Below are 15,401 nucleotides of genomic sequence, written 5' to 3' on the forward strand. Positions count from 1 at the left end.
CAATTAAAAAATTGAGTAGGAGGGTCAAGGTAAATCGTCTTAGGAGTTACGGTAGTTCTAATGAGACTGAGTGCAAAGGCGGATTTAGGGAGTGGATTAGTCCTACCCTTCAGAATTTGAATGTGCACACCAAAAAGTCTGGAAAATATTTTTTGCATAGATTTTTGAAGGAGAAAAATGAATCCAAATGTTGAGGGCCATAAAATACAGAATCTGCCCGTTTCATATTGGGCGTCCATTTCAATTTGCAGGTCCCACCATTCAAAGAATCCTAGATGTGCCCATGGAATAATCATAAGTTGAGGTAAGGCAACCATGAAATGTAAATTGCCCATGGGCAAAATGGTTTACCTTAAAAACAGGGGCACATGTTTTCCAAAACAAAACATGTTTTCCAAGGGCATTGCCTCTTTCAGAGTTTTTAACATTCAAAGTGCATGTTTATATTACATTTTATCTTTTCCACAAATCATTCCATAGACAAAAAGGCCAAAAATACACGCATCACACCACAATCATAGAACATCTCATGAGTTACAAATTTGGGATCAATTGTGGTAAAAAAATAAGTACTAATATGCTATGGAAATACCAAGTTATTGTACTACTCATTGCTTCCTGGTAACCTTATCAATGAACAAATGACCTTGAAACTCAATGATCATAGAACATGTCAAGAGCTACAACTTTGTAATTGAATGTCGTCACAAAATATGCATAGGTACCATTTGGTGCCATCATAAACCACGTTATGAGCTATATGTGCTAACATTGTGCTTTTTTTGTTCTCTGGTTTTTAAAAACTACTGAACCAATGGCTGTTAACGAACCTAACTGGCCCGAAACATCTCGTAAATAAATGGATAAGAACATGGAAGGAGCCCCAAAAAGTTCCTTTGCAGATCTAATCAAAAGAAGCGCCTTTGAAGGCAGATCAAGATGAAGCCAGTGATTTGACCAGATGTGAAAACTGCTTCCTTGGACTCTGGAGCTCCTTCCCTATTCAGAGCCTCTTTAATCAAGGTCACAATCCACCTTGCCACGGTATCCCTAGAGATATCATCCTCTGAATTCTACTTCTGAGATAAAAACAACCTTTCTCTACCCTTCCTAAAAGGTCATGTGTGAGCTAAATAAGCTTTGAGAGCCCTGACTGGGCAGAGAGCGCCATCTGGTAATCATCCAAAACCCCGTAATTTGAAACCGGTATCGTCCATGACCTTCCTGCGAAAGTGGATTTTTGGTTCTTGGCCAACAACTGAAGCCCAGGCCTCAAGGTGAGCGAACGACCATGTGGACCAAAAACTACATGGCAGCCTCACTGACAAGGCATCGATCTCAGACCTCTGAGCTACCAAAGCCAAGCATAAAAAAATTACCGCAGCGCGGTCTTCCTTGTCAGTCTTGCCAATGAAAGACTGTCCAAAGGCCCCGAAGGGTGCTCCATCAAGTATTTCAGAACCGCAAATCTCACGGGGAACCTCCCTCAATGCATGGCCCCTGAATCGAAAAACCCACAACTAACTGAGCTATTCTAGGACCATGTGACTGATGGGTGACACCGGGCACATAGCCGACACCGGACACCTGGCATTGAACCTGGTCGCAAATAGTTCCACAACAGGATGACCCATCAGAGCCTTAGCCCTGTCTGCCACGGATTGGTGAAGTACCCATTCCGCCAGGAAAGCCTTGTCCCGAATAAAGAGGACGTCTGCTACAATGTTCTGCGGCCGGCCAGGTGAGACACCGACAATAGAATGATGTGGGCGTGAGACCACAACAAGACTGTCGTCGTCAGAGATGTCAGCAGGGACGACCGGGTGCCTCCCTGATTTTTCAGATAGTCTCTGACTGTTGTGTTGTCTGTTACTACCCAAACATGATGGCCGTCAAACCTTTGCAAAATATTTCAGGGCCTTCATAACTGCCAGAAGTTCGAGGTAGTTTACATGACATGTTGTCTCTTTCTGGTCGAGCAGGCCCCCCGCCTTTCATGACTCCTCGACGTTAGCCACCAGCCATAATGGCTTGCTCGGCCCTGTATACAGGTAAACTTGCGCCCCGAGCTGGGCACAGTAATGATATCACAAGCCAGAGGAAAAATGGGCTCTATAGCTCCATAGCCAATGAAGTCAATGCAGTTGATGGGAATAACCGAACCATCGACCAGCTAAAAGAGAAATGGCACGGTTTGAAGAAATGTGTAAAAAAAGCATGCATCCTACGAAGCTGCCGTGTGCTGAGAACAGGGCAAGACCAGCGCCAATTGTATTACGTTCAGAAATCCTACTACGAGGAGAAATTGGAACTTCACAGGATACAAATACACCAACAACCGGTATCGCAGTCCAAGACAGATATCCACAATGACATAAATAATGGAAATACGTATAAACAACTGTGAAGACTGAATAAATCTCGTGATATGAGTCGTATTATTTCGTCCTTTATTTTCACAAAGTGTTTCAATGAATATAATCGTTTTATACAATTATACATCAATTCATTGTGTTCAGCTTATGACTCATATGATTTTTGCAAAAGACTAATTTCCAAGTGTGTGAAGGATACATATAAGGTTTTAAAAGGCTGACCGTAAATGTATCAAACACAAAATCTGGGTTTTTTTTCAAAAGCTACCGTAAAACTTAAATACCAACTATATGCATTAATCACGTTGCATAAATAGTCGGCGAACGATATTGTCTCTGGCTGGAAAAGCATGACCTGGTTCACAGTGTATGTCCTCATCATTTACGGCAGGCTCAAAGTTTAGGCCCTCCCAATGCCCATCGGCTAATGTAAAGTTATGCAGTGTGGCACATGCTGCTATCACCTTTGATGCACGATCCGGTTGAAACATTATCTTCTTCATTAGGCAACGCTATCGCATTTTCGATATGCTGTTGCATCTCTCAACATTTGATCTTATATGCATATGCGTATTATCATAAGCTATTTGTGGCATGAAAACCTTTCCGATTCACATATGCAAACTCATTTGCTGGAGGAGCTGGTGATAAAACCAGTATTTGCGTACCATTAATTAATCCCACAATTCTCGGGGAATCATACTTTTAATGAAACTTTTGAATTGATAGTCGCATTCCTTGTTCATCAGGCGAAATTACTAAGTCATCAATCCTGTTGGCCAATGCACCCTACACTGAGTGTACTGCGTTACTAGCAGAATGCTCGGACACTCCGTGCATGTCACCGATCATTGACATATATCCACCTTGAGGTAAATAACGCAATGCCACACACAGTTGTAGGTCTGCGTCTAAAGCTTAGTTTCTGAAAAAAAGAGAAATTTTAGAAAGAATGAATTTGAACTCTCTTGAATCTTTTTTATTAGTGGTAAATCTTTTCCGAGTCTACATAGGTATAATATTTCACCAACACTAACGTCGTTTAATCCTCAGAAATGGGGAGTTCAAACATTAGGAAAGCGTCGATTTCAAAATGATAACTTATTCTTTTTGAGGCTGAGGAACTCGGAATTTTGAATTTTTTGAATGGTTGGTGTGACAGACAATAGTTAACAATATTTAGGATTTTAAACACTCACCCGTGTGTAGCACATTCTATATCGGGCGTTATGATGTCTAGTAAATCGTAGAATTTACATTTTCCCATCCGGTATCTATCAAACAAGAGACCTCCATGACGCAGTAGAAGAATGATCCAGTATTCAAAGTTTTATAGAAAGATTTACATTGTTACAATTTAACAAGTTTCAAAATAGTTCAGATGGTACAGACTGTGTGGCGATAATGTTCTTTTACTGTTAATATATCGTAATACGAAAAGACAAGCCCATTTTAGCTGCCCCAAAGATTACACTACATGAAACTAGGGGTCCAGGGACACCATGCCCACTTGGGAAGTGGTTCCAAATGCTCAACAATCTAACAATTTCAATATTTGACGCCCCCTGATGACCATATACGAAAACCAATGACCTTGAAACTCACAACAATCATAGATAATGTCAGCAGCTACAAATTTGTAATTGATTGTGATAACAAAATATGCCTCGTTACCAATTTAATATGGAAATACTAAGTTATTCTACTACTAGGTGACCATATTTGAAAAACCCAATAACCTTGTTACCCACCACAATCATAGAACATGTCATGAACTACAACTTTGCAATTGATCATGGTAACAAAATATGCCTAGGTACCAATATAATAAGGAAATACTAAGTTATTCTACTATTCAACGCCCCTGGTGACCATATAGAATAGCTAATTTCCTTAAAACTCACCACAATCATAGACAATGTCATGAGCTACAACTTTGCAATCGATTGTGGTAACAAAATATGTGTTGGTACAAATATAATATAGAAATACTATGAGATATTGTATCATTCAACGCCCCCTGGTGGCCATATACAAAAACCAATGAACTTGAAAATCACCACAATCATAGAACACGTTATAAGCTACAACTTTCTAATTCATTGTTGTAACAAAATATTCTTAGGTATCAATATAATGTGGAAAAACTTTTCCCACCTACGAATGAGTACTGATGACACCAAGATGGCCGTCAATTGCGCCATTATTGGCTGATCAAAAATACCTGTCTCAGGTATGAAACATGCCTTTCCAAAGAATACCCATCAGCAATTGCAATGAGAAATGGCAAACCAGTAGGAAGCTACAGGACTCGGGCCAATATTAACATTTTTGGGCACTTAAAAGGTCATAGGACGACCATCTTGAGTCCGATCGACCCAATTTTTCTAATGCTGATGGGCCCTGGAGGGGTTCAAATATATACAAAAGATCAAGGTAGTTGAACAAGGCATCTTCAAAATTTCCCTAAAAAAGTTCAAAAACGAGTATAAAGTGCTGATTTTGGCGAACAACAATGGCTGCCAGTCGGCCATCTTGATTCTGACAGGGCCAGTTTTTTGGCTGAAGATGTGTCTAGGGTAGATACATGCATAAACCAAATATAAAGACATTACCTTGAAGCGTCTTCAAAACTTCCCAAAATAACTGGATTCCGTCTGCGGATGGACGGACGGACGGACGGACGGACGATGGACGAAAAGTGAACGCAATAGCCCGCAGGGACTTAAGTCCCAAGTGGGCTAAAAATGCATTAAGAATTCGTGTAGGCATCGTGCTGAAAAGAAATCCAAGATGGATAGCACCCCTGGCGGCCATACTTGAATTCAATTTTCAATAAGGGGTAGACATTTCGCCTACCAAAATTCTTACACCTAGTATCATGAAAATGCATCAATAATTGAAGGCCGTTTCGTGCGTGAAATTCAAGATGGCTGACCTGGCGCCCATTTCAGAAAGCTGGTGATCCCCATATATAATAGGCATGGACAGCTTACCTACCCTGATCCTCACAACAAATTGTGCGGAAAACCATCAAGAATTGCGGGCTGCATCGTGCAAACAAGAAATTCAAGATGGCCACCCCAATGGCAGCCATATTTGATCACCAATGACCTTTTTTACAATAGGGGTGGACATCTCGCCAGACCCAATCTTCAAGCTAATTTCAGAAAGATTAGGCTAACAGGTCTTACAAGTGGGCTTTAAAGGTGCGGTTGACTTCTAATTCATTGCAAAAATCAATTCATATCTTCTAGGGTCCTGTCCTTCTGGTGCTATGACCTATTTCATCGAACCAATTCATTGAAAATTGCGAGTGAACACAACATGCCGCTGGTCCCTAGGGTGCTAAAAATTAGGCACTTACTTTTCGTGGTGAATGGATAAATGATAGACCGATCCCACCAACAAAGACGTCAGGAGACCAGCTGGACTCGCTTTTCTAAAAAGTATAATACATGAAAGTGTTAACGATAGATTGATCACGAATCAATTAAATGTTGTTGAGAATCCCCTTATGATTCAAACACTATAGGACCAAAGGTCCTGTCCTCTTGAGTTTCTATTTTCATAATCTTAATGTAAATACGTATATCACTTCTCTTTTAATGATACAGATTTGTTTATTTTTACAAGTGCCCTGGAGCACTTCAGCCAGTCTGTAGTATCATCTATTGTTTTCATAAAATAGCAATATCTTCTAAAACTGTGTAATTGTTTTTTTCAACACAGAAAATGCTTGGCAGGAACAAATACTTCCTACAGATTTGTTTTCTCCGACAAATTATGCTGATTTTTTGGCTGAATAAAATTCAACTAAATTGGGTACCCAGCCGCTTCATATTTTGATTTGATTTAATCACTATGACTATCAAATCCTCATATGAAATTTGAAACTCATACTGCACCAATCAGAGCGTGTTACTCCACTACGCCTGAGATATCAGAGTAAAATATGGTTAGAAAGATCGACAGCTATGAGGATTGCAAGGTGCTGTTCACACTGTGTAATGTAGTCATCTGCATATTTATTGACTAGGTAAAATGAATTAATCTGAACAAATTCTTGATAACTTATTACAGTATTTGAAAATCCTTAACAAGCTGGCCCTAGGCGACAACAGTTCTCGAGCTCAGGCTCATACCAAAGTTCAAAATCACCCTGTGTAAGTTCCCATAGCATTTTGGATATGTTGTAACCTGGTACAGATGTAACCTGGTACTAAATTTTTTCAAGACGTTTGAATTTCGACCCCATTCCTCAGTTATGAGGTCATATTGTACTGGACCCATTTTTGCACTGCAGAACTAGACCCCGTACTAACATATTACCAAGATTATCAAAATTGACATCTTCAGTTTTCGGAATATTTTTTGAATCATCACTTTATGTATATGTTAATGGACATATTTCCAAAAAGAGCTATCATATACATGAATTCAATACTGTGAGTGTTGAATTCCAAACAAACTTGGCAAAACAATTTTTTTGGCAAAAGTACATGGGAAAGTTGTCCAGACAATTTTAAACATGATTCTGTTGTAGGCATACTAAAAAGTGATGTACAAATAGCAAATGCTTTTAATAATTATTTTGTTTCCATAGGGCCGAATTTAGCAAAAAATACAGCGAAAACTTCAGCAGTCAATTTTGATAATCTTTTAATTGACTCGAATGATAAAAATATATTCTTCAACCCTACCTCAGCGATTGAAATTTGCTAAGGCAAGGAAACTTAAAAATACTACTAGTTCAGATGGTATTAGCCAGAAAATATTAAATAAATTGCATATGGGCAAAGTGTGGCTTACCTTGAAAGCTAGAGGTTGTTTGGAGCAAGGGCATTGCTTATAAAAAATCTTTTTAAGTCGTGACTTCAAAGTTCTTTAAGTTTATATTGTATTCTATCTTTCTCAGAGGATTATTTTGTAGTCAAATAAGACCAAAAATATACTTTTGTTTACGGTCAACCAGTGTTTTCATTAATAGCCGGGTGTCGGGTCCCTGACCCGTCTGTCAATCTTTAAAGACCCTGCTGATTTTTCAAAGCGACATCGTTCCCAAACGGCCATATCATAAGTATTTGTGAATATATGCTTCACACACGTATCACTCAGACTACTGCCGCGTGGTTTGACTCTACTGACTATTGCTAGTTATGAGAAAAAAGGCGCCTCGATACGTGTGGCCCAGTTTAAGTTTTCCAAGAAATTGGCAATGTTCCAATCAGCTGTCGAAGCTGGAAGTGCCGCGCATGTTGCCTGTTGCTACGGGATTTTGTTCGTAGCAGGCCTTGCAATCATTGAATTATTAAAAGGGAAATTCAAGGTCTTAAATTCAACAATGGTTTTCAAAATCGATTTAGGGCCTTAAATTTAAAAAATGTTGCAAATCTATAGATCTATGATTGTTTTTGTAATGATGGAAATCGTGGAAACAGTGTGACGATGTTTAATACAGATATATAAATTGTATTGATTTCTTTTTCAATGTTGTACGGAAGGTGTCTATTTTGAGTTATTGGGGAAAACTTACTACCACAAATATCCATGATAAATCATCATGCAGTTGTGTGTGATTTCAGGGAGATCTTGTCCTTTGACGGATTTTCATACAAATTTCTTGGTTCAAGGGGACACATGTTAGGCTTTAATCACTGGAGCCCGGATCCCCTTTGAATTCATCATATCTAACTTTAAAACCAACTTTTCCCTGATAATTCCGTCTTGATTTATGATCTAATCATTTGAAAAAAGTAAGATTTCTCATCATTTGAATTCAATGCAATCCAGTTTTCATTCTTTATTTTTCTGCAGTCCTTCCAAGATTTTACACAGAAAATACTCAAAGAAGGAAGCTATGATCCCTTACACTTTGATAGATCTGTAATCTTAAAAAATAACATTTTATATGAGATTGTAAATCAGTACAATCAGTCATAAATCAGTGATACTGTGCGTGTGTGCGTGCGTAAGTGAATGTTCGCTTACACTTCAATTTCAATCAAAACAATCACCGGGTATTAAAATGAAACAATACCTATGGCGGATATGTGAAATAATTATATTCTCACCAGCAATGAGCATTTGGAATTTGCAAGTTTGTGGCATCAAGTCCAATCAAACGTTTCCTTTTATGGCTTTCCCATAATTATTTTAGTAGCACCGGAATTCCCTGTACATCCCAAAAACAGCCAATCACATTTGCTCGTAAAGACGACACCCCAAAATGTGGTCATCGCAATTTTATACCCAAGAGCTTAGAATTTTCCCGCCAAAAACAGTTTTTCGGTGAATCATAACAAAGTTGACCATGTCATCGAGAAAGGTTTGCTGTGTCTGCAATCGCAACGATTATACAGCGTTTAGGCCAAGAACCAATGAAACATATGCTTAAAAAAAAACGTACCGCGATTTTACATAATTGGCTCAACGTATATTTCAAGATGACTGATGACGCTGGTCGTCAGACACCCGACGCATATCGTCTTAGAAAGTGATCATGGAGAGAATTTTATGATGTGCCGTACTACATGTATTTCATAATGTACATCTACTACCCATGTTATATAGTGGAAACTCGATGACAGGTGATATTTTTTATCATTGTTCATCGAAGCATGAACCCTTTACGGCTGGCTGGTTACCGATTTGATTCCTTATTTTTGTCACCAAGGCTACGCGATTTACTGTGAATTATCGTGGATTATCGAGAATATTCTAACCACTGGTGTATAATATCTAATAAGGAGGAAGAGGAGATGACTGATAACCTGTCCAATCTCTCAAAGTCCCAGAGAAAACGATGTCGGAGAATGACAGGGACTAGTGAGGACGAAAGCCAAGTTGATTCAAAACAGAGATAATAGATCTCACCAACGAGGAACTATCTAAACAGTGGTCAGAAATTACGAAACTATTAAAGAGCAAATATTCTTTGTGGTCTTTTCTTCGTTCTATTACAGTAATACTTAATTATTATTATTATCATTATTATTATTGTTATTATTATTATCATTATTAATTGTAGTTTGTATTCTGGAATTGTACCTAATCTATTCAAAGATGCACTTATTACTCCTTTGTACAAAAATGGTGACAGTAATTCAAATTATCTACCAATTTCGTATTATCTCGAAAAAATTGTTTTTAATCGTGTTATCAAGTTTTTGGAAAAAATATCATGTAATTACAGATTCACAGGATTTTCTACAGAAATGGCTCTTGCCTTAATCACTAATGAAATTTTAAGAAATTCATTAGAAAATGGTGATACCAAAATTGGCACATACTTTGATCTATCCAAAGCATTTGATATGTTGGATCATCAAATATTCAACAAAAAAACATTTTCAGTATGGTATACATGGAGTTTCTCTTTTATGGTTTAAAGATTTTTTTACAAAATTGCTTGCAAACCATTAAATTCAAATCTCCTCGCTCATCACCTAGCAAATGAGTATGCGCTGTACCGCAGGGTTCGATTCTTGCCCCGTTATTATCTATTATACATGTAGAAAAAAAAAAACATGGCCGACGTAGCCAGTTCACGTTCTAACGAGCTCTGGGAATAATATAGCTTTCTACCTTCATGGCTGCGTAAAATCTTGGATATACGCTATACTGATCATCAAAATTTCAGTTCGTCGGCTTGATAGATCACCGTGATCAATTAGGGTATGTCGAATTAACTGATTAAGTTGAAGTAGACAGCACAGTGATTATAAATGGATGAGTAATCAGCAGTTACAAAGTTGTCTTTTTTGCTGAAATTGAGTTTCTCTTAGTAACTCCGGATATTGAAATGCTATAAGAGAAATAAAGAAAAATCTGGGATGAGATTAAGAGGAATCGTATCGAATTTCTGCCTGCAATTCCAAGGTCACTATAATGTTTCTATGCGTAAACGGTGGTGTCAAATCTATCTGAATAAAACTGTACTCACGCGTGTCACTCTACAATCTCTACAGCGTAATCAGACAATAATCTGTGATCTTAACAACCATGGCTGATCAAAGTACAACAGAGCAAGATAAACCACAGGGTAGTGACCTTGCAAATAAATCAACTGAAAGCGAGGATTTTATGAATTCTGGAAATATTGATGCTACGGACAAAACTTATGAACCTGCCCCTTCTGCTTCCCTATCTGCTGATAAATCTGATAAACGCCCGCAAAAGAAAAAAACGCAAACAGGTCCTGTATCATCCTCTGATGGCGATACCTCAATTAACAATACGAATGTCGATGCTATTGTAAACACGGATAATGAACACCGATTATCCAAATAGTGCCTCTTCCTCTGCTATTTGTGAAACTCTAGTTATGATTCAAAAGTCCATGGTAACACACGAAAGTCTTGAAAAGTTTAAGCTCTCTCTGGAGGATACTATGGACCGAAAATTAGAATCGCATTACCAACGCGTAGAAAAAAACACTAGAATATGAATGCCGCCTTTACGATCTCGAACGAGAAAATGATAATCTAAAGAAAGAACTAAAAGATCTTAATTTCAAAGATGACGAGCAAAAACTTGAGTTAAAATGTCTGAAACAGGACCTAATATCTATCAAAAAGGGTTGAAAATGAACAATATTCCCGCTGTAATAATATTCGTGTTTTTGGAATAAAGTAACAGGCCGGAGAAGACTGTGGGCTTACGCTGAAGGATATCGATGTTTGTCACAGGAAAAAGCCAAAAATACCCAGCGTTGACGAGGATGGAGAGTACCTCCCGAATCCAATAATTGTTCGCTTCAAAGACCACCATGTTCATAACAGGATATTTTTCAATAAAAAACACTTGAAAGGGAAAAAAATATTCGTGAAAGAAGATTTGTCGCCTGAAATTGTCACTTTTATGGCTACTGTTAGAAAAAATAGGGATTTCCTCAAAATGTGGGCGATCAATGGCAAAATTCATGCTCTTAACAAAGACGGTAAAAAACTGCCAATTAAACTTTATGAATTCAAATATAAAAACAATTAAGTAATTTTCAAATTTACTGTACTGTGCTTATTTCTGCTTTTGTTTACTTATTAATGTGAAGTCATGTCTGTAATTCTATAATTCTCTCTGCTCCAGTGACGATGACTATCATTGCGCGCGGATTACAGAATTTATTATAGGTTTCCCTCAGCATGCTCACTTTTCTTCTTACTTTCATATATACTTGTCACACGTCGCGGACTTTGTCAATATTTATACACTGTGTTCATGTAACGTTATATCAATGGGACATTATAATTCCTTCTGCTTGCTAATATGATGGAATTTAACAGCATACAGCGTGACTGTTTGTATTATAACAGTAACGACTTAGTAAAGGAATTCTCTGACTCCAGTTTTGGCCTTATTCATGTAAATGTCAGGAGTCTGGACAAGAATTTTGATAATCTCCTTTTAACTTTAGATTCTACTGCATGTAAATTTGACGTCATAGGCGTCACAGAGACTTGGGCGAGAACAAGCATGGATAATAGATCTTTATATCCAATTCCAGGATATAATTCAATTTTCAAATGCAGAGATCACTCTAGAGGTGGTGGAATAGCCTTTTATGTAAAAAATTCTATAAATTACAAAATTAGGACTGACCTCGATATACTCATTATTAATTCAGTTGAATATATGTTCATTGGAATTAATCTTAGGAGCTTTCCGGAAAAAATTCTTACTGGTCTATTTTACAGACCTCCTCAACTCAAGGTCAGTGACGTTATTAGTGATTTCTCGAAAATATTTGATAAGATATCTTGTAATTCTAGAGTTTTTCTTATGGGAGATTTCAATATCAACATACTTAATGAGGATCGCGACCTTCACACGGCAAATTTTGTTGATACCTTGAGTTGCAATTCCTTTGCCCCTTTCATTAACAAACCTACACGCATTATTGATAAATCGGAATCTCTTCTAGATATAATTTTCACAAATTGTAATGAAGAGTATTACATCAAATCAGGCATAGTAATGACTGATATCTCGGATCATCTACCTTTTCATCTACCTTCAATTCTAAATAGGGGTCTAATCTAAAACTAGGGGTCCAGGGACACCATGCCCACTTGGGAAGTGGTTTCAAATGCTCAATAATCTAACAATTTCCATATTCAACGCCCCATATAGAAAAACCAATGACCTTGAAACCCACCACAATCATAGAAAATGACATGAATAACAACTTTGCAATTTATCATGGTAACAAAATATGCCTAGGTACCAATCTAATAAGGAAATGCTAAGTTATCCAACTATTCAACGCCCCCTGGTGACCATATAGAAAAACTTATGTCCTTAAAACTCACCACAATCATAGATGATGTCATGAGCTACAACTTTGCAATCGATTGTGGTTAGAAAAATATACATAGGTACAAATATAATATAGAAATACTAAGTTATTGTATTATTCAACGCCCCCAATGACCTGGAAACTCACCAAAATCATAGAACACGTTATGGGCTACAACTTTCCAACTGATTGTAGTAACACAATATGCTTAGGTATAAATATAATGTGGAAAAACTTTTTCCCACCTACGAATGAGTACTGATGACACCAAGATGGCCGCCAATTGCGTTATAATCGGCTGATCAAGAATACCTGTCTCAGGTATAAAACAACCCTTTCCAAAGAATACCCATCACAAATTGCAATGAGAAATGGCAAACCAGTACGAAGCTTCAGGACCCAGAATTTCGGCCAAAATTGACGGCCATCTTGAGCCCGATTGACCCAATTTTTCTTAAGCTGATGGCTTCCTTGGGGGTTCAAATATATACAAAAGATCAAGGTAATTGATCACAGCGTCTTCAAAATTTCCGTCAAAAACTTCAAAAATGTCTAAAAAGTGCTGATTTTGGCGAACAACAATGGCTGCCAGTCGGCCATCTTGATTCTGACAGGGCCAGTTTTTAGGCTGAAGATGTGTCTAGGGTAGATACATGTGTAACCCAAATATCAAGACATTACATTGGAGCGTCTTCAAAATAACTGGATTCCGTCTATGGACGGACGAGAACGCAATAGCCCGCTGGGACTAAAGTCCCAAGTGGGCTAAAAACTGCACATCATGTAAATTATAGACAAGTTAATGAACGCAACATGCGGATTTTCAAAAGGTATCTAATTGCCGAAAAATGGAATGATGTATATAATAGCACCAATGCCGAACTGGCGTACAATACATTTATTACCTTATTTACTAAATACTATGACAACTCATTCCCAATTACCAAAAGGAAATGGAATCGATTAGAAGATAAGCTAAACCCTTGGATGACAAGAGGTCTATTAATTTCACTGAAACATAAGGAGAAGCTCTATACAGAATATCTTAAGAAGAGATCAGCTGAATCAAAATCAGTGTTTAGTAAATACAGAAACTGTTTTCACAAATGTATACGTGTGGCTAAAAAAGATTTTTAAATGCAAAAGTTTGAAACTATAGGGACTGATTCCAAGCAGACCTAGGGATTATCAATACTACATTACATAAAAGAAAGGCGTCTGATTTTCCTGAAAAGTTCAGTCATAATGATCAATTCATTACCGACCCCCTCGATATAGCTAATAATTTCAAAGACTTTTTTATAAATATCGGTCCAAAACTAGCTGATAAAATTCCAGATACAAACAAAGATTTCAAGAGTTATCTAAAAAACAGAGTTGAAGACACAATTTTTCTTGCTCCAGTGACTAAATTAGAAATAGAAAATATTGTTAAACTTTTTAAATCAATGAATAGTTCTGGAGTCGATAATGTTAGTCAGAAAATATCAAAGGAGGTCATCCATCTTACCTCTGATCCCTTAGTATACATCTTCAATCTTAGTTTGGTATCTGGCGTTTTTCCTAGTACTCTCAAAATTGCTCAGGTTTGTCCAATTTATAAAACCGGGGATAAGGCAAGTTTAAAAAATTATCGCCCCATCTCAAACCTACCATGCCTCTCTAAAATTTTAGAAAAAATTATGTATTCCTGTGTCGTTGAGTTTTTTGAATCTCATAATGTAATTTCAGACTCCCAGTTTGGGTTTAGGAAAAAACATTCCACGTCCTATGCCCAAACGAAAATAATCGATAACTTAATTGATAAATTGGATTGTGGAGAGACTATTTTAGGTATTTTTTTAGATTTATCTTAAGCTTTTGATACCATAGATCATGCAATACTATTTAGCAAACTTGAACACTATGGTAAAAATTATCTTTGTAACCGACTTCAGTGTGTAAAATATGGAGATAAAACATCCAATAGAATGAAAATAATACGTGGAGTCCCACAAGGATCGATCTTGGGTCCTCTACTCTTTATATTGTACATTAATGACTGCCCCAATGCGTCAGCCATTTTTCAGACTATAATGTTCGCGGATGATACTAATATCTTTGCTTCCCATAAAGAGTACAGAATTTTGGAGAGAACTGTCAATTTTGAACTTGCAAATTTGGATGTCTGGTTTAAGTAAAAAAAACTTTCATTAAATCTGGACGAAACACATTTCATGGTATTTAGTAGAGCTAAGAAAAAAAAAAGACTTCCGTATATATCGGAGATTTACCTTTACAAAAAGTAAGAAACACTAAATTTGTAGGAGTCCAAATTGATGATGATTTAAATTGGAAAGCCCATAAACAATATATTGCGAAGAAAGCGGCACAAGGTATTGGTATCATCCGACTATTATCATATTTTGTTCCACGATCTGTTCTTCTAAAATGTACTATTCTCTTATTCATCCATACATTCATTATTGTAACATGACTTGGGCAAATAATACCACTACTAATCTTAACAGTCTTGTGGTATTACAAAAGAAAGCGATTAGAGCGATTACTGGAAGCGGCTCCTTAGCGCACATGTCACCTTTATTCAAAAAGTACAAACTATTGAAATTGGAGGATATCAACAAACTACAAATTTGCCAGTTCATGTACTTATATAATAAAAATGATGTCCCTAAAGCCTTCGATGATTTCTTTTTACATAATTCACAAATTCACAACCACAACACTAG

At 37.2% G+C, this 15,401-nt stretch overlaps 1 protein-coding gene across 3 annotated transcripts in view; it reads right to left on the reverse strand.

The window, feature by feature from the left end:
• The window catches only part of LOC141910734 (uncharacterized), a 51,487-nt gene that overhangs the window by 4,596 nt on the left and 31,490 nt on the right, over nucleotides 1-15,401 (reverse strand). For 2 of the 3 annotated variants that reach the window (XM_074801480.1, XM_074801482.1), the window contains one exon: nucleotides 5,743-5,817. In XM_074801480.1, coding sequence (XP_074657581.1) covers nucleotides 5,743-5,817 — 75 coding nt within the window. Of the gene's footprint in view, nucleotides 1-3,099; nucleotides 3,301-3,574; nucleotides 3,650-5,742; nucleotides 5,818-15,401 lie in introns of those variants that run through there. The other variant, XM_074801481.1, reaches the window with a different exon arrangement.

The sequence above is a fragment of the Tubulanus polymorphus genome, chromosome 9 (assembly GCF_964204645.1).
Source record: "Tubulanus polymorphus chromosome 9, tnTubPoly1.2, whole genome shotgun sequence".
Taxonomy (NCBI): Eukaryota; Metazoa; Nemertea; class Palaeonemertea; order Tubulaniformes; family Tubulanidae; genus Tubulanus; species Tubulanus polymorphus.